The 25,980-nt window shown below is 34.7% G+C and overlaps 1 protein-coding gene across 1 annotated transcript in view; it reads left to right on the forward strand.

Annotated features, from left to right (window-relative positions):
- LOC104868855 (N-deacetylase and N-sulfotransferase 4) overlaps positions 1-25,980 on the forward strand; it is a 286,413-nt gene that overhangs the window by 168,208 nt on the left and 92,225 nt on the right. Inside the window, exons 5-6 of the mRNA XM_010633850.2 lie at positions 16,254-16,439; positions 18,538-18,666. Coding sequence (XP_010632152.1) covers positions 16,254-16,439; positions 18,538-18,666 — 315 coding nt within the window. The remainder of the gene's footprint in view (positions 1-16,253; positions 16,440-18,537; positions 18,667-25,980) is intronic.

The raw sequence follows: 25,980 nt of genomic DNA on the forward strand, positions 1-25,980 counted from the left end.
ACATATCTATGTGATCAGTGGGGATAGATATTCATCATTATGCCTTTTAATTAGTTTTGGTCTTTATGTTAAATATGCATAAATTTCTCATATCATATATTATACAAAAGTATTTCACATACACACAGCCTACCTATCATCATATTCCAATTTTATGATGCTATTACAGTATTTTATTTTTTCATGTTAATATTCTTTTTTTTCCTTCAATATTGTAGGATTACATGCCTACAAATTCAGCCTTTCATTTATGCTATATCAACATGAAATACTATGGTGTTACAGTGAGTTATACACTAGACAGTGAAGTCTCATCATTTCAGTAATTTATTGTTTTAACCTTTTGAGTAGACCACGTACCAAAATACACAACTTACTGATTTTAAATTAATAAATGTTTTCTAAGTATCACATCAGAATTATGACCAACACTAAATGTTCTTCATTGGTAAAGAACTTACAGGCCTTTCTGTATTGAAAGAAGCATGTGGTATTGCATAAATCCTAAGATATCAATATGAAAACCTGAAGTGTATACATGATATAGTGATCATATACCGTGTTAGTTACTTTTCTCTTGTTGCTGAGACAAAAATACCCGACACCCAAAGTTAGAGGGGAAGGGGTTTATTTGGCTCACAGTTAGTTCACTGAGGTTTCAGTCTTTAATCGCCTGGCTCTGAGGCTGGAATGGCAAAGAAGCATCACAGAGAAGAAACGACATGGTGCACAGAAGGCGACAAAGGTAACAAGAGAGTTACCAGCATCTTTCTTCCCCTTTTGTCTTTTTAAGACTACTGAAATGAGGATGGTGTCAAAATCCCTCACATGTAGTGTTTTAGTAGCCACACACCCTTAACCCCAGCATCACACGTTCCAGATTAATCTACCTCTGCAAAAGAAAGTCCCACCTCATTGGCATGAGGCTTTGGGGGACATCTAAACACAAGCCATAGCATACACTGAACAATAAGAGAAAATATTTGTACTTTTCCTTTCATCTACTCATTGACAATACGTAAGCTTTTTTCTTCTTACCATTTTTAAAAGTAGGATAATATTGTTTAACACTATTCTTGGAGAGCTTGTTCAAGAAATCTCCAAGGTTCTCATGAAATTTATAATATGAACCATAGGTTGAATGTTTTGCCTATAAATTAGAATTGGTATTTTATTAGCTATTAATATTAATGCTGCTTAGCTATAGATTTAGAGAAAAATGGATTTTCTTGTCATGTTTATATCATGGTAAGTCCTTGACTTGTTGATGTGGAATTGCAGATAGGCGAAAGAATTTCCCATAAACAGAAAATCTCTACAATACATATTTATCTCTTGGATTTTCCTAGCAAAGGACAAAAGCAAACCCACACCCATTCCACAAATTCCTACTTGAACTGGAGTATCTTTTTTCTATCAAGCAGCACTTTATTTCTGAACAGGCTTAACCTCAAAGGAATAAACGACATTCATAAAATGTACTTAAATATTGGAAAGCAGTGATTGAAGGAAATAAACAATTTCTATCACCCAAGATCCATTAATATAAATCTATCAAGGCTTGCATTTGTCTTTTTTTTATACTTCACTGCCATTATTTTTGGTAAGTGAAAGCTCTGAAAATCATTTCTTTAGCTCTCTCTAAAGTCATATTTTTAAGATTCAGCAGGGAGGTTTCAATTCTTTTCAAGTGTTGCTACATGAAATGATTGCAACAGCAGTTCCCACCTCTGACATAGCTGAAAACTGATTGAAATAATTGGTGATATTTAATTTATTTGCTTTGAAGAAAAGTAGTATTTTCTTCACCTGTTAAATTTTGTTTAAATCATACAGAACAACTGAACATACAGAAATACTAAAAAAAGTTATGTCCTTCGTATTTCTTCAAGAAGCATAAGATCATTCCTTTTGTAATAAGAGATTACAATGTATAACAGAACTAAGTGATAGTTTCAAGGTTATGTAATATTCAACTTGGAAACAGAAACAAGACATTGTGATTGGCTTTTTATTCCTCCTCCCTACCCACATTTCAGTATTGCGGGTGGTCATAAATTTTTACTAATGAAAGAGACTAATATCATCCCCAACATTCCAACAAAAAGAAGCACAGGCAATAAGAGTTGTATTTGTAAACAAATAAATGAAAAAAAGAGTTGATCTATATACTTTCAACCCCTTGATACTTTGAAATTATTGCTTTCTATTCGAGATTAAATATGTTCATACATATCCAGTGTGAAAAGTTATGCCCTCCTTTCACAATTCCTTCACCTCTTCTGTTTTGTAAACTTGTCTCTTTCCCTCCCTCTCTTCCTTTTGTCAAAAGACAATTAATGAATATGTATTGCCTGATGAGTATTTTTCTTGACCTCAGGGATGCAAAAATGAGTAAGATGGTATGTATGTTTACGAATATTTACTTATATAGTAGATAAAGTAAAAGGACATTTCAGGTTCCTGAATTAAATGTACACAATACAGAAGAGCCACGAAAAGCACAGTGGCTAATGATCAGAGGAAGAAAATTTAAAAGGACAGGCCTTTGGGATAGTGCGTGTGAACAAGGACCGGTTGCATAAGTCAGAAGAGGAACACCCAACAGACCACAGGGTGAGACAGAACGTAAGACAACACCCAGAACCGTGTGCTCCAGGCTTCCAAGTATAGATCACTTAGCAACAAACAACGGCCTGGAGGATTTGGTGCACAGTCTGTCTTGTACGTTTGGGATGGTAAGAATATATTTTATATTTTAATAGGCTGTAAAAACTCGAACAGGAAAAACATGTGACAGAGCCAGTATGTTTCTGACAAACATTTGTAAAAGCTTGGCCTGCACTCACAATGATCCAAAAAAATATGAAACTGAAATGATAAACAGTATTCTATGAATCTCTAATTATTATATATGTGTTCATTACTTACTATTAGTGATGTAATATACACTTAGATATATAAATTTTTCAGCACATAAATTCATTTTTAATAATTTTTACCTTGATCTCTAAAAGAAGCTCATTAAGCATAAAATAAGACATAGATTTAGACCTTAGGTGATAGGAGAGAATATGTCACATTTTATTGATTCAAGTATTATAATTTGTTGTTCTCCAATAATTTCCTAAAATAATTATTTTTGTACGTCATTTCTATGTAAAGTTAAGGATAGAAAGTGAGTTGTTTGACATCATTTGAGGATCTTCTCATGTCCTGTGTTGTCATTTCAGCATTGCAGTATCTTTAGCCCTTGTTCACCATGTTAAAAGGTGTATGCAATGGCTATTTTTACAATTACTCTACTAAAGGAGGCCGAAATTTACTTGTGGAGTCCAAGTGTTGAACTAATGCATATTGAATTTATCAGCTTCTATTTCAAGTAGTGAACATATAATAGTTTTGGCCAATCAAATATAAGCAGAAGTTTTGATATGGTGTTTTCAGGAAAGATTCAGGAAGAAGGTTAGATAAAGGTGTTGTTAGCCTCTCTGCACTTTGCTTTTTTCTGATACCAAATATATGATCTGTGGGCTAGAGCTAAGATACCTGTCTTCAAACTATAAAGAGAAGGCCAAGATAATCAAAGAATTAATTTTTGAACTAAACTTAGCAATTACATCTCCAGATTTACCATTGCCGGAGTGCAGGAGTGGGGGAGGCAGCAATAACAACTACCTTCTCTTTTTTATCCATTAGGTTCTATTGTTTTGCTCTTGCTGTTTTTCTGGTACAGGGGTTAAATCCAATCCCTATCTAATAGAATACTCTAATGTTTATCATTTTTCACTTAAGTTATTTTGAGATTTGCCTCCATACAAACCCCCCCTATGTTCTAAGACTGATAAACATTCCACAGGAATACGTAACAAAGAATACCCTGAAACCTTATGACCCACTGTTTTTTAAGAGGTGTTGATAGTGTCATTTTGTGCCTAATCAACCAGTTATTAGATGGCAGTTTGGTGATCCTGCCTATATCTGATTGGCCTTTCCTTTTCTCTTTCTCTCACCTGTTCAAGTTTGAAAAATCCTTTCACTTGACAATGTATTTTATGCTTTACCTATTGTAACTAACCATTCTGTTCATTCCCTGGTCACCTTTTTATTACTGGCACTTCAGTACTCCATGGTCATTTCTGCACTAACTTGAGCAATATGAGAACATGAGAAATTGTTTCCAAACGTGTTGCCAGGGAGGAGTTTTAAAGCTGGCTCATAATACAGGATTGGTGTGCTGATGTGAACCAATGGTTTATTCCCAATATGGTTAACACTTCAACATGATGGAAATGTAATAATTCATTGCAATTTTAATTTGAAACATGTGAACATGTCTACAGAAAAATAATTTAATAATCAGTATAGCTTGTTCAAGTGAGGATATTATTGTTAATTCTTTTGAATATATAAGTACCAACTAATAACAGAAACTTACTTTGTGTGATGAAACGTAACCTGCTTCACATAGTAAAAAAGTCTCACAAAACTCCAAACAATCACAGATGTGAATTATTTTAACTCGGAGCAGGCACAGGATGTCATAGAAGGACAAAATGTAACAACACCTTGTATTTTGGGGGTCGGGGTGGGAGGTGACAACCAGAGAGATGGCTCATGCATATGCCAAATGTTTAAAATCTTTTTCCATAAATGTGTTAAACTGACATTAATGGGGGAAATGCTTCCTAAGGGAAATCTCAGCTTGATTCAAAAATAGTATTAGAAAAGTATTCCACTGCTAAGAGGAAGTGATAGCTTATGCAAAACTCCTCTTTCTGAAAGTAATGCTTTTAAATTAATAATTTAAACCCATGAGCTGTATAACACTGGAGGTATCCATAAAAGTTTGGAAATGTCTTCAAAGTCAGTCATTGTAGTCAGCTTAAAATAGGGCAGTTAACCCTCTTCAACATGTCCGATTTACAGAGAATTCCTAGGATCTGATACCACCACATTTCTGCTGCCCCTCACTTCCCATGGGCCCCTGTTTTCTTCCTTGTCTAGCTTGTATCACCATCAAATGGCCAGCAACTGCTTTGTGCACTCCATGAACTTCCTTTTACCTCCCATTTCAGCATATTTCCCTAGAAAGCCACAATCCTGCCTGAATCCAATCCAAAAATCCAAAAATCCAAAAATCCACCTGTTCTATGCCTGCATCCTGAACCCGAGCCTCCCTGGAACCCTACTTAACTGTTCTTACTCTAAAACACAATCATAGTCTTCAGCTGATCCTCCAGTGCTACCAAGATATTCCACTACCAACCTTATTTTATTGATAATCCTACTGTCATAGGCCACCGCCTCAAACCTTCTTTCTCCTCCAACTATTAAACAGATTGACCCAGCCCTTCTAGGTGGGTGGTATGCGTTCCACTTGACTGAAAAAAAAATCGTAAGAAAATTGACATGCTCCTATTACTTCAGCTGAAACTTTGACATGATAATAACAAAGTAGAACTGAAATAATAGTTATGATTTTAATTTGAGATGTAAAGACCTGTACAGAAGAGATGAAGTAATTAAACATTATGCAGAATTCAAATGATCAGAACCATTTAGTACATAACATTGCATATAAAGATACGATTGGTTATCATAAATGTTTGAGGACTAGCAATGTGGGAGGAGGACACACTGGCTGGCACTCTCTTGAAATTATGAACAAATTATATAATGGAAATGACAAACTCTGCACTTAATCCAAAGCCTTCTTAATCCATCAAGATCATTATTTCAACAATTTTCCCCACTTCCAAATTATTTTTAACTTCCTACAGACATACTGTTAATTTTTCTGTCTTTAAATAATCATCTACTTATGCCATTTTTCTTCTATATCATTTTCTGCTATATCTTTTCCAGACTCTTTACAGTGAAGTTTCAGGAAACATTTATTATACTCACTTTCTACACTCATCAGCTTTTATGGTCTCTCTTTTATAAAAATTTTAGTTTATTAGTAGGTGTGTGGAGTATATAATGTTTACATTCCTTGTGTGGAGGTGGTATATGTACATAGCACTTGCCAATTCGTCTTATGTTCATCCTTTATTCTTTCTCTCCCTCCCCCATTTTTTCATTTCTGGATCCCCTTCCCCTTTGAGAATGACGTATCTTCCTACTTCCTGTTATCTATTTTTTATTTTGCTTTTCATTTTCATGGGAGAGTAAATCCACTCTGATGAGCTTGTCCCTGGCCATGCTATGATCTAGCTGACATCAAGTGTTAAACTCAATGGACAAGTCTCAGTCCTTATTTAACTTGACCTGGCAGTGACATCTGACACATTGCCTTCAGCTTTCTTTCTGAAACAATTTCTTTATTAGGTTCATATTTTGTTGCAGATTCCCAGTATTTTTCCACTTCACTTTCAATCTTCTTTCAGTGCATTTTCTTATTTTCATCTCTTCTTCCTGGACTCATACTAAAATCGACATGTTGCAAACTTACTACACTTAGATCTCCAGCTGAGTGCTCTACCCCCTTCTTTCCTTCTCCCTCTCTCTCTCTCTCTCCTTCTCTCTCTCGCTCTGAAAACACTTAAATTGGACTTCCTTTTGTTTGTTTGTATTTGTTTGTTTGTTTGTTTGTAGTACTGAGGATCAAACTCAGGACCCTGTGCTTGCAAGTCAGGTGCTTGCCACTGAGCTAAATCCCTAGCCCCTAAATCGGTCTTCTTAATAGATATATAGGATTAGCTATTTCAGCTCAAATATAATGTGTACACTTATATTTCTCTCAAAAATCTGCCCTGGTTTTGACTTTTCCTACCTTGCTGGATGGAATTCCATCCTCCAGCTGTGTACTTTCTTTCGTGTGCCCATATTCAGTCTATCTTTAAATTCTGTCCATTCCACCTCCACAAAACATCCAAAACAAAACTGTTCCTCCCCAGCCACTTGGTTCTTGCATGGGCCAAGATGTCATTCATTACCCCTCATCTAGCTTTCCCACTTGCCTATTACTCACCTCCTTATGATCTTTCAGTCAACTGTCTACAAAGCAGCTCGAAGAATGATTTAAATGATAGGCTAAGTAGTATCATGTATCTGCTGAGAAATTTCTAAGAGCTCCTCGTCTCACTCAGAGTAAATACCAACATCTTTTAGTGATATATGGAGGTAAAAAGTGTGCAACTCTTCTTTCTCCTCAGTGATACTGCATTGTTTAGCCTCTAGAAAAGCAAATGGGAACTGTGAGCCTAAACTTGCTCAGTAACTTGCAGTGCTATCTGCAGCATCCCTGACTCGTGACTTCTTCTCTTGCTAATCCATCCAGTAACTCTGCTCCAAAAACAAAAGAATCGTTCTTCTTCCTTAAAAATGCCAGATATGCTTTTAACTCATACCAGTATATATGCTATTCCCTTTTCCTGAAGTGCTTTCCCAAATATCTGCATACAGGCTGAGCTGTAGTTCAATCCCTAGACTTTGGTACACAATATCATCTCTGTGAGACACGTTCTGACTACTCTACTTAATATCACTTGCTTCTGGTCTTCCTTTCTTTCCCTACATCTGCTTTATTTTTCTCTATAGTTCGTATGATCTATTATACCTACTATTATTACCCATTTGTTTTTGTGTAATCTTGTTCTCACCTCACTAAAATGTAACCTCCCTGATGGCAGGCATTGTTTTGCGTGTCACTGCTGTATCATATGTACCTAAAATTGTTGTTTTTATATCCCGGATACATCATGAATATGTGTTGAATAAAGAGAATCAATGAATCATGTACATTGCACACTTTGATTATTTAAAAAATGAGGTCCAGGGATTTAGCTCAGTGTCACTGTAGCTGCCTTGCAAGCACAATCCCTGGTACAAAAAAATTAATTAAAAAGACTGCCTACTACAAAAAATAAGCAATCCAAGTGCCAGTCTAGCTGAAATGAGACATTTTGCAATCTGAGTGAAGATTTGCTTCGTTGTCCTGAGCTACAAAATAGACCTTTGGCAGGATCAGGAATATTAAAAAATGTGTCTCGATTGCAGAAAATAGTTGCACCACTTAGGATCAGAAAGTTCAATGCTGTAGACACAGTGCCATTGTTCTGCTATTTCTTTTTCCAAAGAAAAATCCATTTGTAACAAAGAACTCTCCAGAGACTTGTCACCATTTACTTGGCTTCAGTCCACGAAGTGGCAAGACTGACCCAGACAATTTCTGGGAACACACAGTCATTGCTTTTATCACTTATAAAGGCAGGAGACCATTTCAGCCCCCGATACAGTGGAAAAAATCAATGATTCTGGGATCGTTTTCAAAGGTAACAATATGATCCCAATTCCTCATTAAAAGGAAAAGTAGATGACGATATCTATTCTCTTTAGAATTTGTGTCACTCTGCAGGAGTTGCATATTTAGGAGAAATAAATCAACACTGTTAAGTTCAGTGAGGTACTATTTAATGCCTAGTCCCTTTACTACAAATGCATTCATTTTTACTCATCGTTCAATTTCCCTTTTACATTAATTTATTAAACAGCAATTATTTATTAAATAAAATTGTATTTTTTCTTCAAATATATGTATTAACTACCAACAATATATAAGGCACTGTGCTAAGTACTGGAGATAGAAAATCATCCCAATTATATTAAGGATTGGTTTCCTAAGCCATATTTTCTGGAATATAAACAGAGTTAAAGTAATAGATGAAAGTCACTTGTTTGCATCTTCTCCTCTCTGTATAGATAATTCAGTCTTCAAGCTTCCACTCAGGTAGTTCTGTGAGACCCAGAGAAAAATCTCTGCGTGTCCATATACTCAATGTTTTCCATCCCCATTTTTCCCCTCTAGTCCTCTGCATGGGTCAGCTCTTCTGCAAATTATTTACCTAATTATCCAGCCACAACATTTAACACTAGAGTTCTGTTTTGTTCTTCTATGTTTTTATTTTCTACTTCTGCATGATACCTGCATTTTCCTTTGTCCATTTATTAGGATGTTACTTTTGAAAAGAAGTGCTACATGGTACTGGATCACCAATGCATACAGTGCTCTTTCAAAAGACTCTGTCCTTCTTCTTTATGTTACTTACATGATTTGGTTTCACCATAGTGTTAACCTGTGCTCCCAAGATCTAAAAGAGACCTAATCATAACTAGTTATAGCCCATCCTGTGCCAAAAGATGAGAAATGACAGTGACAGTTGCACTAGATTTAATGAAAGAGCAATTTCCAAAGGTGTAAGCGAGGTATAGGGCCAAGTTATATCTTGGATTAGTCACTGTAGGTGTAGGCAGGGAGTTGTAAATTCTGAAGCTTGCAGATAACAAGGAAACAGTAGGTCACATCTACAAAAGGGGTGATGTTTGTTGGAGACGGGAGCACTTTGACAGTTGTGTAATCTTTGATTGAAGGAGTCCAATAGCAAATGATGATTTTTCATGGAAGGACCTAAGAAAACAAGTATTCTAGCTTCACTGTTTCTCTCTTTGATCTCTTATGAGAAGTCTTTACTTGCTGAACTCAACTGGAAGCAGCAGATCAAAGACCCTTGAACTAGCCATATCCTGTGCTTCTAGCATAAGGAGCAGGTTGGAAGAGGCAGTAATGGTCACAGATCCATATTATTTCTGCCTTCACCCCCTGACACAGGTCTATGGGATTTAGATAGAAACTGGCCTTCTTTCTTGTTTTTTTTTTTGTTTTGTTTTGTTTTTGTTTTTTTTTTTTTTGAGACAGGGTCTCACTATGTAGTTGAGACTGATCTGGAACTCACTATGTAGCCCAGGCTGGTCTTGAACTCACAGATCCTCCTGCCTCAACCTCCCGAGTGCTAGGATTACAGCTGTGCGCCACCACGCCCAGCTAAACTGGCCTTCTTTTGTTGTGGTGGTTACTGTAAATCTCTCTGTTTCACTCAACTCCTTGTCCTTGGCTTCAGTTTTGTCCTTGGTGGTAGTCATAGGCCTAGAATTTCCCAAATTGATATTTTCCCTAAAATGATCTACGTATTTTTCATAAGTAGAAACTTCAGTAAAGCTCATAACTTAATAGATACTATTTGAAGCACTGTAAATATTAACTCATATATATGCTTCATTAGTTAACTTCCTAATAAGACTGGCTTAATTTTTTAGATGAGGAATCTGAACCACAGAAAAATTAAGTGAATCTTTTAGTGTCACAGTATCAACAAGAGGCAAAGCATGATTCAAACCCATCCAACCTAACTCTGGAGTTGCAATTCTATTATTCTATTTGGGAGAATAAATAACCTATTTTCTGCCTATTACATTCCATGATTTCTGATAGATTCCTCTGACAATGATGTGAAAAGGAAAGAATCTATATATATATAAAGAGGTTAGGGTCCAGTGATCAAGATATTCAATATTCTTGGAAGACTGTGATAGTCAACATCATCAGAACAAATTCAGACTCTGGTGAAAGAATCATCAGGGAATGTTCCCCAAAGAAAATAATTACCAATATTTGTAAGGCAAAGTAAAATAGCTTGAGATTTTTTCTGAACATAACAAAAAAACCACATAATGAGTTTATTAGAGTGAATTATATGATTATGTTATCATTATTATTATTTTCAATACCATAGACCAAACCCAGGGCATTGTTTTAAGTAAATGTTCTACCACGGAGCTATATCCCTAGTTGCCCATATGTTATTTTTTAAAAATTTGATGACAAAAAGCAGATGTCTATCAAAATAGAAATGACTATTTGAAAATCATATTATAGGTCAGTGTATATTTAGATATATAGATCTATACCAATTATCTTCTTTTTAAGTGCTAAGAATACTAATAATTGAATTTTATTTTTGTTTTTTTGTTTTTTGTTTTTTTTGGTGCTGGCGATCAAACTCAGGTTCTTGCACTTGCAAGGCAGGTGGCAGAACCACTGAGCTAAATCCCTGGCCCCTGAATTTTATTTTTGATATTCATATTTTAGTATATATTTATGGGAAATATATGACATTTAATAATCCTATTTTTAAATCTTATCCTTATTTCTTATCAGGTATAGAAATTCTACTTAAAACACAGACTGAAGATAGTTACTTTTTCTATAATAAACATTCATCTGGGGTAGTTATTTCTTCAGCATTTTATGAGATTTTTTCACATTGTTTGGGATCCTTGTAATTCTAAAGTTTTAATTTATTAACTGTTATTTAGAATTTATAACAAAAGCACCTTCTGGGGAGCACTAGTACTTTCTCTTCCAAAATAAGTTCCTTTTGATTTTTGTTGAACATAAGAAAATTCACCAACATGTCATTGAGCCAAAAACTGAACATCCAACTGTATCACTGGAGCTATCAGCTGAGGCACAAATAAGAATTATCTATATTCCATTCTCATCAAATGCTTCTTAAACATAATTTATTATATTGAATTTATTTTATCTGATTACTAATAAAATGTCAAGGAAGATTAAAATTGCAGACCTCTACAACAAAATTTTCTATTTTAACTTCAACAGCTAATGTTAGTTGGAAATTTTTTTCAGTCTCCTTAGATATTCATGTCAAGAATATTATTTTTTTCCACTAGCAGAATATATACTTGGTAAAAAAAAAAAAAACTGACAATTTTGTTTTTTAAATCAAATGCTCTTGGGCCTAAATTCAACAAGAATTTAGATGAATTTTTCTAATTTATTCTACAGTTGTCTCCAGACTACAAATTTTATTAGGGCATAAGCTATGTCTTATACTTGTTGTACCTTAGTATTTAACAAAGCACTTGATGGCAGTCTTGAACTCAAGCATAATTATTTCAAGTGAGTTAAATGTAATTATTTTTATCCGTGTTTGATATTTGTTATTTAAATAGACAGTAGTCTCGCGTTTACTGTTTCTTATTCACTGGCACCTGCTCAGTACAAAAGATTTAACAATTTACTTATAACATGAGAGGATCCTGTAAGATGAATAGGTGTTCACCACATATCAATAAGTTTTATTAGAGAAATATTGGGCAATACTTTGCAAAATGCATCCTTTGTTTTCCTAGAATTCAAATAACTAAACATCTCACTTGAACCTGTTGTTTCATACATATATTATTAGAAATGAACAGAGGCTACCTCTGCCAATTAGTTTTCCAAGATAAAAATATTATTTTAAACAAGGGAATTTCTATTTAGTAACTGAAGTGCTTCCAAAGACTCTGGAAGAGCTGCTGAACAGTCTTGCATGTTGTACTTGTGCAGGGACTCAGAGCTACACAGAACTAGTTCCTTAGGCCACTGCCTTTCTGAGTCTGCAAGTGGAGCTCAGAGGAGCAATAGTTTTCACTGCTGCCCTACAAGTGGACACCGAATACAGTGCAGAAATGTTCTTGCTTTCAAGATCTTACCCTCCAGCCACAGGAGCCAGGAGCTACCAGAATTTGGCTTTTGCCTCCCAGCAGCCCTCAGAGATGGACCCTAGCAAATCTAATTGGCTGGAACTCATTCGTGGGAAACATGACAGCTACAAAACAGTCTGCAATGTATTTCTTCGCTTTCCAATAGTGCATAGAATTCCAGTTCGTAAATATATGTTAAAATCAATTCCTGTTAGTCATTTTTAAAACAGTTTAGTAGAAAAGCAAAATCAAAGACTGAACTTAGAAAATATGGGTAAAATACTAGTCTAACCTTTGTTAACATAAACCAGTCATGTTTTCTGTGAGCTTTGGTTTCCACATATTGTACTAACATCCGGGCCTCCCAATAGGATTATTGTGAGGTTCATACTATATGTAAATGTAAAAACATTTAACACAGATAAGCACCAAGCAATTGCAAACACATATGCCCAATTGGAACGATTTTTAAAAATAGAATAACAAAAATGACATCAGTTCAGTAGCTGTTACAGCTTCAGTGCTTTATTATTCTTTTGTACATATTAGTTTCGTTAAAAGTGATCACTATTTTGGGCCGAGGATTTAGCTCAGTTGTTCCACTGCCTGCTTCATAAGGGCAACATCCTGAGTTCAATCCCTGCTATAAAAAAAAAAAGTGGTGACCATTTTTATATACAGTCTGAAATTTACCACTATATCTTATTCTCTACTTAACTGGAAATTTTAGAAATATGAGATAAAATCAAACTGCACTGAAAATATTTTTGCTGGTGTATTCTAATATGACAATTCTTGAATCTGATGAGAAAGTTGTTCTAACAAATAAAAAGCTATATTTGAATTTATGTGCTCTGTCATTTATATCTGTTTTATAGAGTTTCAAGTGCTCCTTATATTTACATTGAAAACGCTTTCAAATTGTGTAATTTTTGTGGTCTTGTAGAAATTGGATGTTTAGTTCATTTTTCAGTTGGCCAAGTCTCAGTGACATGAGATTTAAACTGTGGACAGGAAAGAATGAAGGTTTCTAGTTCAGTAAGTCCCTGGATAACAGGCAAAGAGTTACTAGGGAATTACTTTTCACTTTGTGTTATCATTTAGACTGGAAAAATATAAACTCATAATTACCCAGTATGATTTACTATTTTGATTGAGCTCCAGTTGCCAATGTGATAAGATGACCTTATGAACAGGATAGATTGAGCCCCTAGAAATCAATAAGTATAAAATCTTTTTACTGACCCTTCCTTCCCACACACCAAATCAATTGCTTTTTACCTTCTGCTTTTTCATGAAAAGTTCTACAATTCATTTTACTACCTGTCAAAAGTGAAATGTCATTTTTTTAAGAGATACATTTTTGTTTGATATTTCAATTCCCTTAACTGACTTTATTTTTCCTCTCTTTATTTCTAAAATACTAACATACTCACCTAGCACCTTTGGTCCTAAATTTGGAATAAAACATTTTACAGTGATAAAAAGACTAACAAATTATTATTAAAACTATTAAGATTCACACACTGCATTTGTTTTATTCTTCAAATTTAGGATAAGACATACAAAAGTTCATATGTATCACTAAATAGAATGGTAAGAGTCAAACAGTTATTTTTCCCATTTGTTTTGAATCAGAAATACAAGCAAGGCAACAGTCAGAAAATTATATTTTCCAGACAAAGGGGATTGAATGCCCTTGACTATAGGTTTCCATTATGCAGAAGTTCACCTCTATGTCATGCAGTATATCCACAGACTGGCAACATCTGGTCTACTGGAAAATTGCTCATCCCCATGGACACTGGGATCATTCACTGGACAGCAAGAAGAAACTGGACTGACCTAAGGCTTCTTCTAGCATGGTATATGGCTCCCAATGTTGGGTCAGGGTTATACTATTGTCTGAGCTCTTTAGTAACTTCCAATTACTTGTTAGTGGACCTTCTCAATCTTGTTGCATTTTGAAAACTGCATGTTTCAGGGCTGGAGCTATAGCTCAGGGCTAGAATGCTTGCATTAGACCCGAGGTTCATTCCTTAGTGTGAAAAGAAGAAAGGAGGAAAGGAGAGAGGGGAGAAGGGAGGGACAGAGGAGGCAAGAAAGGAAAGACAGAAGGAGAGAAGGTCGGAAGGAAGGAAAGAAATAGGGAAGGAGAAAAATACCAGCTCTTGGAAGATGAATTTTTCCTCTGCACACGTAAGAAACGAGTTTTCCCTAGTGCCCCACAAAAGACTGCAGCTCATTTTGCAACATTGATTTCATAATTCAGTCTTTCTACAGAGCCATTTATTGTAATAGATATTAGCACACATAGTCTTGATGAAAGAGAAGTGAATTTGTCCCTGCAGTGAGGGTCATTCCATGAAAGAAAGAATGAGGGAGACTTCTTAAATATTTAATGCACGTCTTCTAAGGTCAGTGTGGCATGACTTAGACATTGTAGATGTGTGATCCATTTACTGCTTGTTTATGACACCACACTTAATTCTTTTCCTATGCTGTGTACCATGTAACAGAAAATATAAATGGCAATTGTCAAGTCAACACTTGGTATTCTGTTATTGATTCAATCAGCTTTCATATGACTGTATATTGTCATTTATAACCTCAACTGATGAGATTCAATCCTACCAGGAGCCTTTATAAAGCAGATAACCATTTAAAGGGAAAGGTATAAAGCAGTAGAAATTAGAAAATTGCAAATCTATTTCATGTGCCTAGCAATATAATACTATTCTTTGACATTGTTTTCATATTCTTTTTTAAATTTATGCCTATTTTCCTTCAGAATGGACAGTTTACTCAAGGTAGATATCTCCTAGAAGAGTGTTTGCTTTATAAAAATAAACTGAGTTACCAAAGTTTCAAACCAAGGGCAGAATTTTAACCTTTACCTTTATTTATGCTCTCTATTTACATCACTGGATCTTACGTGCTAATCATGTCTGTCTTTTCATCTTACCACCCATTACCTGATACTGTTATCCTTTTTCCCTTCGTCTACATCAGAGAAACAGCTTCCTAACAGTGTTCTTTACTCAGTTCCTCAGGTGCAGCTCACCCTGATGTGTTGCTAGAACTTTCTGAAAACATAGAGCCAATCTTAACCCTTCATTCTTCGACTATTCAAATAGAATTAATTCCAAGTTTATTGGGCCGGGGATTTAGCTCAGCGGTTCGGTGGCCTGTTTAATTCCAAATCCTTCTCTTAGGTTAGAAAAGTCACCCTTGTAGCTCATACACACCCTATGGTTTTCTTAAACACTCTGACCCCTGTCTGTCTTGCTCCCCCTTCCTTTCTTTCTTTCCTCCCTCCCTTCCTCACTTCCTCTCTTTTTCTCTCTGCTCTTCCATTCTCCATCTTTGGACACTTGCTCAAGTTATGCAATTTTTATTTGTTTCTTTGGTTTTTTTTGGGGGGGGTTCTTTGTTTGTTTGTTTTTTCTTTTTTTGAGACAGGTTCTCACTATGTAGTTGAGACTGACCTGGAGCTCACTATGTAGCCCAGGCTGGTCTCAAACTTACAGCGATCCTCCTGCCTCAGCCTCCTGAGTGCTAGAATTATTAGGCACGTGCCACCACACCAAGCTTACATTTTGCATTTTTAAATCAGTTTCATTTCCTATGTCTATCTGAAGAAGAGCCAAATTCACTTCCTATCTCCTCCCCTCAAAAATTTTCTGTATTCAAAATTCAGAGTTAATCTCTCACATCCCCAAAGTAATCACTACATCTATTATACCATCAGAGCTCTAAAAATTATGAGCTGCAGATTTTAAAAAATCATCCTGCTAATTTTCTGTTTTTAAATTTCTCAAACTCAGCATAGAATACATCCTAACCAGAGAAAAGTGGAAACAATATTGACTGAATCAACTGACCACACGGCATCACGATATTCTTCTGGCTTCTTTCAGGAACACGGAATACCTGTCAGCATGGGCTATGCTGTGGCCCCTCATCACTCAGGGGTCTACCCTGTTCATATTCAGCTGTATGCAGCTTGGAAGAAGGTCTGGGGTATTCAAGTCACCAGCACTGAAGAATATCCACATTTAAAACCTGCACGGTATAGAAAGGGCTTCGTCCACAATAGCATCATGGTGAGCACATAATTGTGTGTTTTTTAAAGGCTCTTGCTATCTTCGTGTGGAATGACTTCTGATTGACATTACTCATAGGGATGCATTTTCACCCTCTTTTACAAGAGTATCAGAAATTCCCAAAGTATCGCTGTGGTGGCTGCTCACGTGGTAACGTGGTGTTTGGCTCTAGCCTTTCTTCTGAATCTGCGGAATGACTTAAGAAGTCTAAGACAAGCTAGAAATACTGAGAATGAATTATACGTAGCTTATCTACTGAAGTTTCAGGGCTGAAATTTTGTCTGGCGATTCTACATCCTTCCTCTGAGGCATCTCTCAGTACTGTTCATTTCAATGGTTTCATAGAGTGTTTAAGGCAGAATGTGGTTCCATGGACAAAGAAAACACCTCTCAAATTGCTGCACTAACAGCAGACAAAAGAGAATAAATAGATTCTGAGAGCTAAATCTATCCACTCGGTATATTTTGACTTTTAAAGACCTGCGATGTTTTAGGATACTGATCTCTCTCATTATCATTTCTTGTGTACTCGGAGAGAGATGGTACATATACACTGAAAAAATAATGATCTGGTTTAAGAATGTTGCATTGCTTATTATAAATGACAATAAAATCAAATGAATTCAGTTGTGAATTTACAATGTTGTTCAATAAGTTTATTGGTACTTTTTAGGTATGCAGTACAGTTACATTCATCACTGGGATCTCATACCATTCTTTACATGATGTATCTTGGTTCATATTTTTCCCCATTCCCCTGCCCCGGGAATTTACAATTATTCATTAGACTAAAAATTGATAGCATTCACTTTGATCTAAAATAGCCTCTTTTGAAATGTCTATCCACATTTCCAGTGTCTCAAATGAAGCTCTTTTCATTAATTGTTAAGAACAGAAAGAGCATTTGCAAAATTTCTCCCACTATTAAATATTTACCCTATTTCAATCCATTACTCACATTACTTTTAGAATTATATTTTGCCCCATCTATCTGCCAATCTATCCATCTAAATGCTGTCTAAAATGAAAGAAAAGGCAAACATGCCTAATCAGAGCTGGTTCTTAAAACTCATTTATCGTGAAAGAAAGAAAACTAAAATTTAAATAAACACATTGGTAGTGTGAATATTGACCCTGATTGATGTCCATAGAAATCTGAGAGGTATTTAAAAATTAACTCATAATTTCTTTTTTAATTTTTATTTTTGGTTCCAGGGATCAAACTCTGGACCTTGCACTTGCAAGGCAGGCAGGAGTACCGCTGAGCTTAATCTCTGGCCCTACTCTTATAATTTAATGTAAGAGTGACAGTACACAATTTTTTTCTTGTTAGATTGCATGACCGTTCAACATATTATGAAATGAAAACATTCCTTTATATTACATACATTCTATTACTTTGAATATAATATAAACTATTATGAAAATTGACTGAAGAAATAAATAGAATTATAGCTACTCTGGACAATTGGATGAACGTTTCCATTAGATTATAAATGATTTATTATTCAAAATAAATTATAGAATTAAACTATTTATTTTCTCTGTTAAACATTTATAACAGATTTTTATCAGAATTAACCATAAAATATATCAGAAACAATCATTGTATGATCGGAGTACACTGTGATAAAATTTGAATTCAGAGTGTAATAAATACCAAAAAAAAATATGGAAAGGACATTGAAAATTGACCATTTTGAATCCCAGAACCTGAAGACAACGCAAGACTGAGTATCAGAAGGAAAGGAATGGTCTAATGGAATGAAAAATGTTACCATCAAGGCTTTCTATTTTTTCATTAGGTTAACCCAAAGATATTTTTACATTAAATATTTAATATAAATCAGATGGTAGTTTAGATTTATGTACCTGAGTAAAAGTTCCTTAACCTTAATTCTTATGTCTATGGTTTGGTGACTTCCTTAGCATTTACAAAATTATACTAACATCAGCTCCTGATTTCATCCTGATTTAGGCCTTAGATCCGAGGAACTCTGATAGGAATTCATATTTGCAGACTCCGAACTTATGAAACAGTAGTGAAGTTCTCAAATAAATCATGCAGTGTGTTGTTCATACTTCCCTTTTTCATCAGGTCCTCCCTCGACAGACCTGTGGGTTGTTTACCCATACTATTTTCTACAAAGAGTACCCAGGAGGACCTCAGGAATTGGATAAAAGTATCAAAGGAGGTGAACTTTTCCTTACAATCCTTCTAAACCCAGTATGTATTCTATTTATGCATCCTACAATTACATCAGTATTTTCAAGTGTTTTATTTTCAATTTTAAAACTAAATTAGCTTTCTTTACTTTATGGACACCACATCTTTACTGATAGGGGATTTAAATCTACATTCCAAATGGTTTTTTTTAATAAAATTTTACTTCTATGGAGACTTATCTTTTGGTACATCTGATTACAAAGATATGGCTTTTACTTCATGCTGTGGTTGATGACACACTTTTAACTCTAAAAACAAGGGAGATGCAAGTCTTGCATTTTTTAAAGCTAGTTCTTTGCTTTATCTCAGCTTTATTAAAGTACAGTTGAAAAAATTGTGTATTTATGATTATATAGGCTTTCTATACACAATTACTTACATTGACTGTAAATGTGACAATTTAACTTCTTCCTTTCCGATTTCGATAAAATATAGTACAGTAAGTACTATTTGGGATAGAAATGGAAAGCAGGGACATAGTTATTTTATTTTTTATCTTATAAAAGAAAATTTTAGCTTTTCATTCAGTGCAATGTTATTTGAGGGTCCATCATATATTACCTTTATTATGTTGACATCCATGTTTTCTATCCCTAATTTGTTGAGAATTTTAGCATGTAAAGTGTTGGATTTTTGTTAAATGTTTTTTCTGCACCTATTAAGTGATTAAATAAATTTAGCCTTTTTTCATTCTGTTATATCACATTTAATGGTATATCATGGTATTCTGTGGGATTTCATATTTAATATTTCACATATGTTGAATCAACCACCCTTTAATCTCTGGGATAAATCTTGATTATATAAAAAAGGATTCTTCTGTCTATTGTTGAATTTGGTTGGATAGTAACTTTGTTGAGCATTTTTGCATCTAAAGTCATGGGTGGAGGCCTATAACCTGTTATTGTTATGATGTTCTTATCTGTCTTTAGTAGTAGGGCTATTGTGCTCTTATACATTGTGTTTGGCAGTTTCTCTTTAATTTTTTGGAGGAATCTGAGAAGGATTAGTGTTCATTCTTCTTCATATATTTGGTAAAATCCACCAGTAAAATCACCAAGTCCTGGGAATCTCTGTGTAGAAAGACATTTACCTAATGATTTAGTCTTCCTTCTCATTATTAGTCTGTTTAGATTTTCTACTGTTTCATGATTTTTTTGTTCCAAGAATTTATGCCTTTGTTCTAGGTTAACAAATTGTTGGCATATAATCACTCAGAGGACTTGTCTGTGATCGTTTGAATTTTTGTGGTATTAGTTGTTAATGTTTCTTCTTTTTTATTTTATTTATTTGAAAATTCTCTCTTTTTATCTTATTGCAGTTAAAGGTTTATTTATTTTGTCTTTTCAAAAATCCTACTCTTAGTTTCATTGATCTTTACAATTGTTTTCCTGGTATCTGTTTCTTTTATCTATGTTCCAATCTTTATTGTTAATTCTTTCTGTTGACTTTGGGCATAGTTTGTCTTTCTTTTCCACTTTCTCAATGTGTGAAGCTAGGTTATATGAGATCTTTTTTTTTTTTTTTTTTTTTTTGTGCTGGGGATTGAACTCAGGATCTTTAACTTGAGTGGCAGGCACAGCACTACTGAGCTAAATCCCTACCCCTTTTATTCTTAATATAGACAATTAATACTATAAATTTACCTCTTAAAACCGCTTTACAACTTCTTCACAAGGCTATTTGTTAATTCTAGCAGAGAGAAATTAGCTTGTGGCTCCAAAAAATGTGATTCTCTTGTGATATTGAAACAAGAAAACACAGATTTGTTAAGCATGTGTGTAATATAAAAAGTAAGTGTATGGGAAGAAAGGAGCTAAAGGTGTAGGGAAGGTGGGATGGGTAGGGGAAGGGTAAAAAGGGAAAAGAAAAAAATGTGAGATAATGAAAAGATGAAAATAAAGTGTTTGTAGATGGGGAGGGGAGGAGGGGGTGAAGGGAGGGCAGAGGTAAGGGGAAAAAATGAGAATCAAGACTTGTCATGTAGAGGTACAAGATCCCAACAATGAATGTAACTGTACTGTATCCCTAAAATGTACCAATAAACTCAATTAAAGCTGAAAAAAAAAGTAAGTGTAATTCTACAACTTGTTTTTGGTTTCCATTCTTAAATTATAGTAAATATATATCAACATATGAAGTATTCTAGCAAATGATTTGACTAATAGCACGTATTTTGTCCACCAGTAGAATTTGCTTCTGGTCTGAGATATCAACATACCCCTGATCCAGTCTCTAAAAATATTTACAGTGCTAAGATTCTTTGCAAATATATTACTATGTCTGTATTATGTTTATATGCTTGGGGAATCTAACAGTTTTTTTTTTAATTTTCATTAATTTTATTTGGGGTTAAAAATAAAGAAGTTATCCTTTTTCTTTAATTTATTCTTTCATTTTTCAAAATTTGCAATTCTATATATAAAGAAATAGCAATATGAGAGCATATCATCATTAGCTAATATTAGTATTACTTTGGTTTTTAGATTTTTCTCCCATAATGACTTCATTTTGGAGGTCCTGGAGAAGCATATTTTCATTTATACCCCAGTGCACACTGAAAATGTGAGATAATGAGATTTATGCTATGCTCTTCTTCTTTAATGTAAGAAATCTTCATATGTAGAGGAAAAGATGGATATTCTAAATAAAATTATAGCTAAATTTTTCTATAGTGTAGCATAGGGTATATTCAAAATAAATTTTTGTGAAGGTATATACAATAATTTAAATTCATGAAAACTTAAATAAAATCCTACAATATATAAAATTTTAAATGTATTAATCAGTTTGGAGGATGAGGGAATTTGGGTAAAAAACACTTCATGTCTTACAAGCATGAGAGTAATTTAAAAACCTTCTCAAAGTGAAGTATGAAAGTAGAAAGGAGAGCCTGTTGAATTACAGCGGAACGACCTTGGAGCAGGACCTTAGATGTTTTATAATGTTTAGCAAGAATCTGCATTTCTCTTATTTTTTTGTTCTCCTAAAACTCTTGAGGTAAAAAATCCTCAGTGAATCTTAGAGAATCAAACTTAAATCTCAAATATTCCATTTTTTTGGTAGACATTGTAAACTTGACACTGTGTGCATATATTTTTAAAGATACCAAGAACATTATAAAGATAATTTTTGAAAATTGAAGTGTGCATGTGAAAGTTAAGAAAAACAATTATGAATACCTCATCTTTCACCCCTTTCTTCAATGAGAATTTAATCTCATCAGATATCAGTGCCATTACAACATTTCATTTTTATTTTGGAACTGTGTTTTTGATCCCATATATTTTCCTAGCATCTACTAAGGGGAAATCAAGAACTATTAAACAAAGACTATTGCCTCCCCTAAACCTCTTGTCTCATGTTTGATTGCTGTAAGGTTTTACTATTTGGATGGCTATCTAACCACCTGCCATTCAAGTCACAGATTTAAATCTCTTAAATATTATAAAACAACACACTTTATAGGTCATCATCCTAATATTTAAATGCAGTCCTTTAAATAATATTATTTAACTTATAGTAATTCTTCTTTAGCACTTCTGAATTAAGAATACTAAATGGCCCACTCTAAAACGTACTAAATAGGCTTATAATTGCTGGGAGTGATGGCACACAACTCTAGTCTCAGAACTCCTGAGGCTAAGGCAGGAGGATCACCTTTGAGGCCAGCTTGGGCTAGATAGTAAGTTCAAGGACAGATTGGATTAGAGAGTAAGACCCTGTCTCAAAAATAAAGGCCTACAGCAGACCTCCACCACTACCAGGGAGAGCAGCATGACATGGCTGAACCCCACCCCAAGGAGCCCACCAACCCTAGGATCCAGACCTTGCATGACAGAGAGAAGAAAGTCCATTGTTCTGAGCACAGGAAGATGGGATGATGATAAGTAGCAGAATTGAAGCCTACTGAGAGAACAAAGAGAGACTCCAATAAACATGCACTGAAGTGTAGTGACTCTTGCATTGTTGGGGTCAGCACCTCTTACTGGACTTGCTGTGGGGGAAGGACAGCTCCAACATGCAGTAGAATCCTGCAGAATTCAAATCTGAAGGAAGTAAAAAAATTCAACCAAATGACTTCAGACTTAATTGACACTTTCAGCAGAGTAGCAAGATACAAGATAACACTCAAAAATCAATAGCCTTCTTGTACACAAATAACAGACTCACTGAGAGAGAATTAAGGGAAACAATTCTTTTCACAATAGCATCCAAAAAATGAAATATCTAGGAATCAATATAATGAAAGAAGCAAAAGACCTCTACACTGAAAACTACAGCACTCTGAAAAAAGAGATAAGAGGATATAAGAAAATGGAAATAGCACATTTTCCCATCAGTTGGAAACTGCATAAAGAAGGTGTGTTTTATCTATAAAATGGAATATTACTCAGCCACAAAGAATGAGAAATTAGATTCATTCATAGGAAAATTGATACATATTGAGGTTATACTCCTAAGTGAAATAAATAAATCACACATATATAAATACCTAATAGTTTCTCTGGTGTGAATAAACTATAATAGTACATAAGATCCTAATGATATAATGGACAATGTGAAATAGGAAGAAAGGGGATAAAGGTGTGGGAAAGTGGGAGGGGTAGTGGAAATGTAATAAGGGAAAAGAAAAAAACATGAGAAAATGAAAAAATGGAAATGAAGTGTTTGTAAATGGGGAGGGGAAGAGGGGGTGAAGGGAGGGCAGGACAAGGAAAAAAATGAGAACCAAGACCTGTCATGTAAAGGTACAAGATCCCAATGATGAATGTAACTATACTGTGTACCTAAAATGTACCAATAAACTCAATGAGGAAAAAAAAAAGAAAATGGAAACATATGCCCTGCTCCTGCATAGGAAGAATCAACATAGTGAAAATGACCATACTACCAAAACTGCTATACAGATTCAATGCAATGCCAATTGAAATTCCAACAGTATGTTTCACAGAACTAGAAAAAATAATCCAAAAATTCATTTGGAACCAGAAGAGATGTAGAATAACAAAAGCCATCCTAGGCAACAGAGACATGGCAGTGGGTATAACAATTCCCAATTTGAAACTATACTACAAAGCCACTGTGATAAAAACAGCATGGGACTAGCAATGAAACAGACCTGAAGACCAGTGGAATAGATTGAAAAATACAGAAACAACTCCACATGTACTCAACTACCTCATTTTGGACAAGGAGCCAACCATCCTCACTGGAGGAAAGGTAGCCTCTTTAAAAAATGGTATTGGAAAAACTGGATTTCAACCTACCAGAGATTAAAACTAGATTCTTATCTTTAATCATGCACTAAACTAAAATCCAAGTGGATTAAAGATTTAAATATTAAAGATCTAAATATTTTTTTAAAAGTCACTAAATATGCTGGAAGTTAAGTTAGGCAGACTTCTTGAAGACATTCACATAGGAAAGACAATGAACAAATCCTCAGTAGCAGGGGAACTAACAGAAAGAATCAACAACTGAGATCTCATCTTATTAAAAAGCTTCTGCACTGTAAAAGAAACCACCAACAGAACTGAGACAACTTTCAATGTGGGAAAAAAATTTTACCAGCTGCTCCTCAGACAAAGGATTATTATCTAGAATACATAAAGAACTCAAAAAAAAATCATCACACCCAAATATAAAGATCTGATTCAAAAATGAGAATCTGAAATGAACAGACATTTCTCAAAGAACAAAAAGTAGAAAGTAAATATATGAAAATATGTTACACGTCACTATTCATTGAAGATGCAAATGAAAACAACACTGAGATCCCACCTCACCCCACAAAGAATGGCTGCTATCAAAAAAAAAAAAAACCAATAACAAAAGTCGGCAGAGTTGTAGGGAGAAAGAAACCCTTCTCTATCGTTGGTGGGAGTGCAGACTGGTGCAACCACTATGGAAATCAACAGGGAGATATTTCGAAGAACTAGAATTTGAGGTTCCATTTGACCCAGCCATCCCTCTGCTGGGTATCTTTCCAAAAGAATAAAAAGAATCATATCACAGTGATATATGAGCACCCCATGTTTATAGAGGCACAGTTTGTAATAGCTAAAACTTGGAAACAGCCCATTTGCCCATCAGTTGGAGACTGGACAAAGAAGATATGGTTTTTCTATAAAGTGGAATATTACTCAGCCATAAGGAATGAGAAATTAGAGTCATTTGCCGGAAAATGGATGCATATTGAAGATATACTCAAGTGAAATAAATAAGTCACACATGTATAAATACCAAATAGTTTCTCTCATGTGAAAAACTATAATTATACATAAGATCCTAAAGAGATAATTGACAATGTGAAATAGGATGAAAAGTGCTAAAGGTGTAGGGGAACTGGGGGAAGGGTAGGGGAAAGGAAATAAGGGAAAAGAAAAAAATATGAGAAAATGTAAATAAAGTATCTGTAAATATGGAGAGGATGAGGGGATAATGGGAGGGCAGGAAGGAGTAAGGGGAAAAATAAGAACCAAGACCTGTCATGTAAAGGTACAAGATTCCAATGATAAATGTAACTGTACTGTGTACATAAAATGTACCAATAAACTCAATGAGGAAAAAAAGATCTGTACACTGCTCATGTTCTCCACAGGTGACAGCAGAGAAAGAAACAGTTTTTTTGTTTTGCTTTGGGTTTTTCGTTGTTGTTGTTTCTGTTTTTGTTTTTGTTTTGGTCTTCTTTTTCTTCATTTCTCACCTTTCTTGTTCCTTCTTTCATTCTGCTTTGTGTTATCTTGATTGTTCTTATTTGTATACGTGTGTGAACACACTTTCTAGTTTTTCTTTTTTGGTGAGTTTGTTCTATTCTTGTTTTTGTTCCTTCCTTCTCTCTTTTTCTCCTGTCCTCATGGGTTTCACAAAGTTTGCATGATCTATGTCCTCTAGCCTTCTTTCTAACCTTTGCCTCTCCTTCTATTTCTCTATCCATCTCTTAACTTCTAAGTTTCTCCCCCAAAGTCAAACTCACTATATTGAAGGACTTCTTTACAGCAAACATATTTCTGGTTGGTTTTAGATTTTGATATATAGCCGCAAGTCTAGTTTATGGGGTTAAAAGTGGGAGATTAAAAGTTACCACAGTTTGTCATTTTCTAGGCTATGTTTGATGCTATTATTGATGCTGATTTATTACTTTGGCTAAGGTGACATGATTGTGCTAGTTAGTCATTCTTCCTGGTATAATGACACTGAGGATGCCTAAGGGCTATTACAGACTCAAAACCCAAAGGTCAGCTATACCTCCAAGACAACCTGAGAAGTAACCTTTCCCTAAGGCTTCTAAATACAAACAATAAAGATACT

This window comes from Fukomys damarensis, unplaced genomic scaffold (assembly GCF_012274545.1).
Source record: "Fukomys damarensis isolate Sample0158 unplaced genomic scaffold, DMR_v1.0_HiC HiC_scaffold_38, whole genome shotgun sequence".
Lineage (NCBI taxonomy): Eukaryota > Metazoa > Chordata > Mammalia > Rodentia > Bathyergidae > Fukomys > Fukomys damarensis.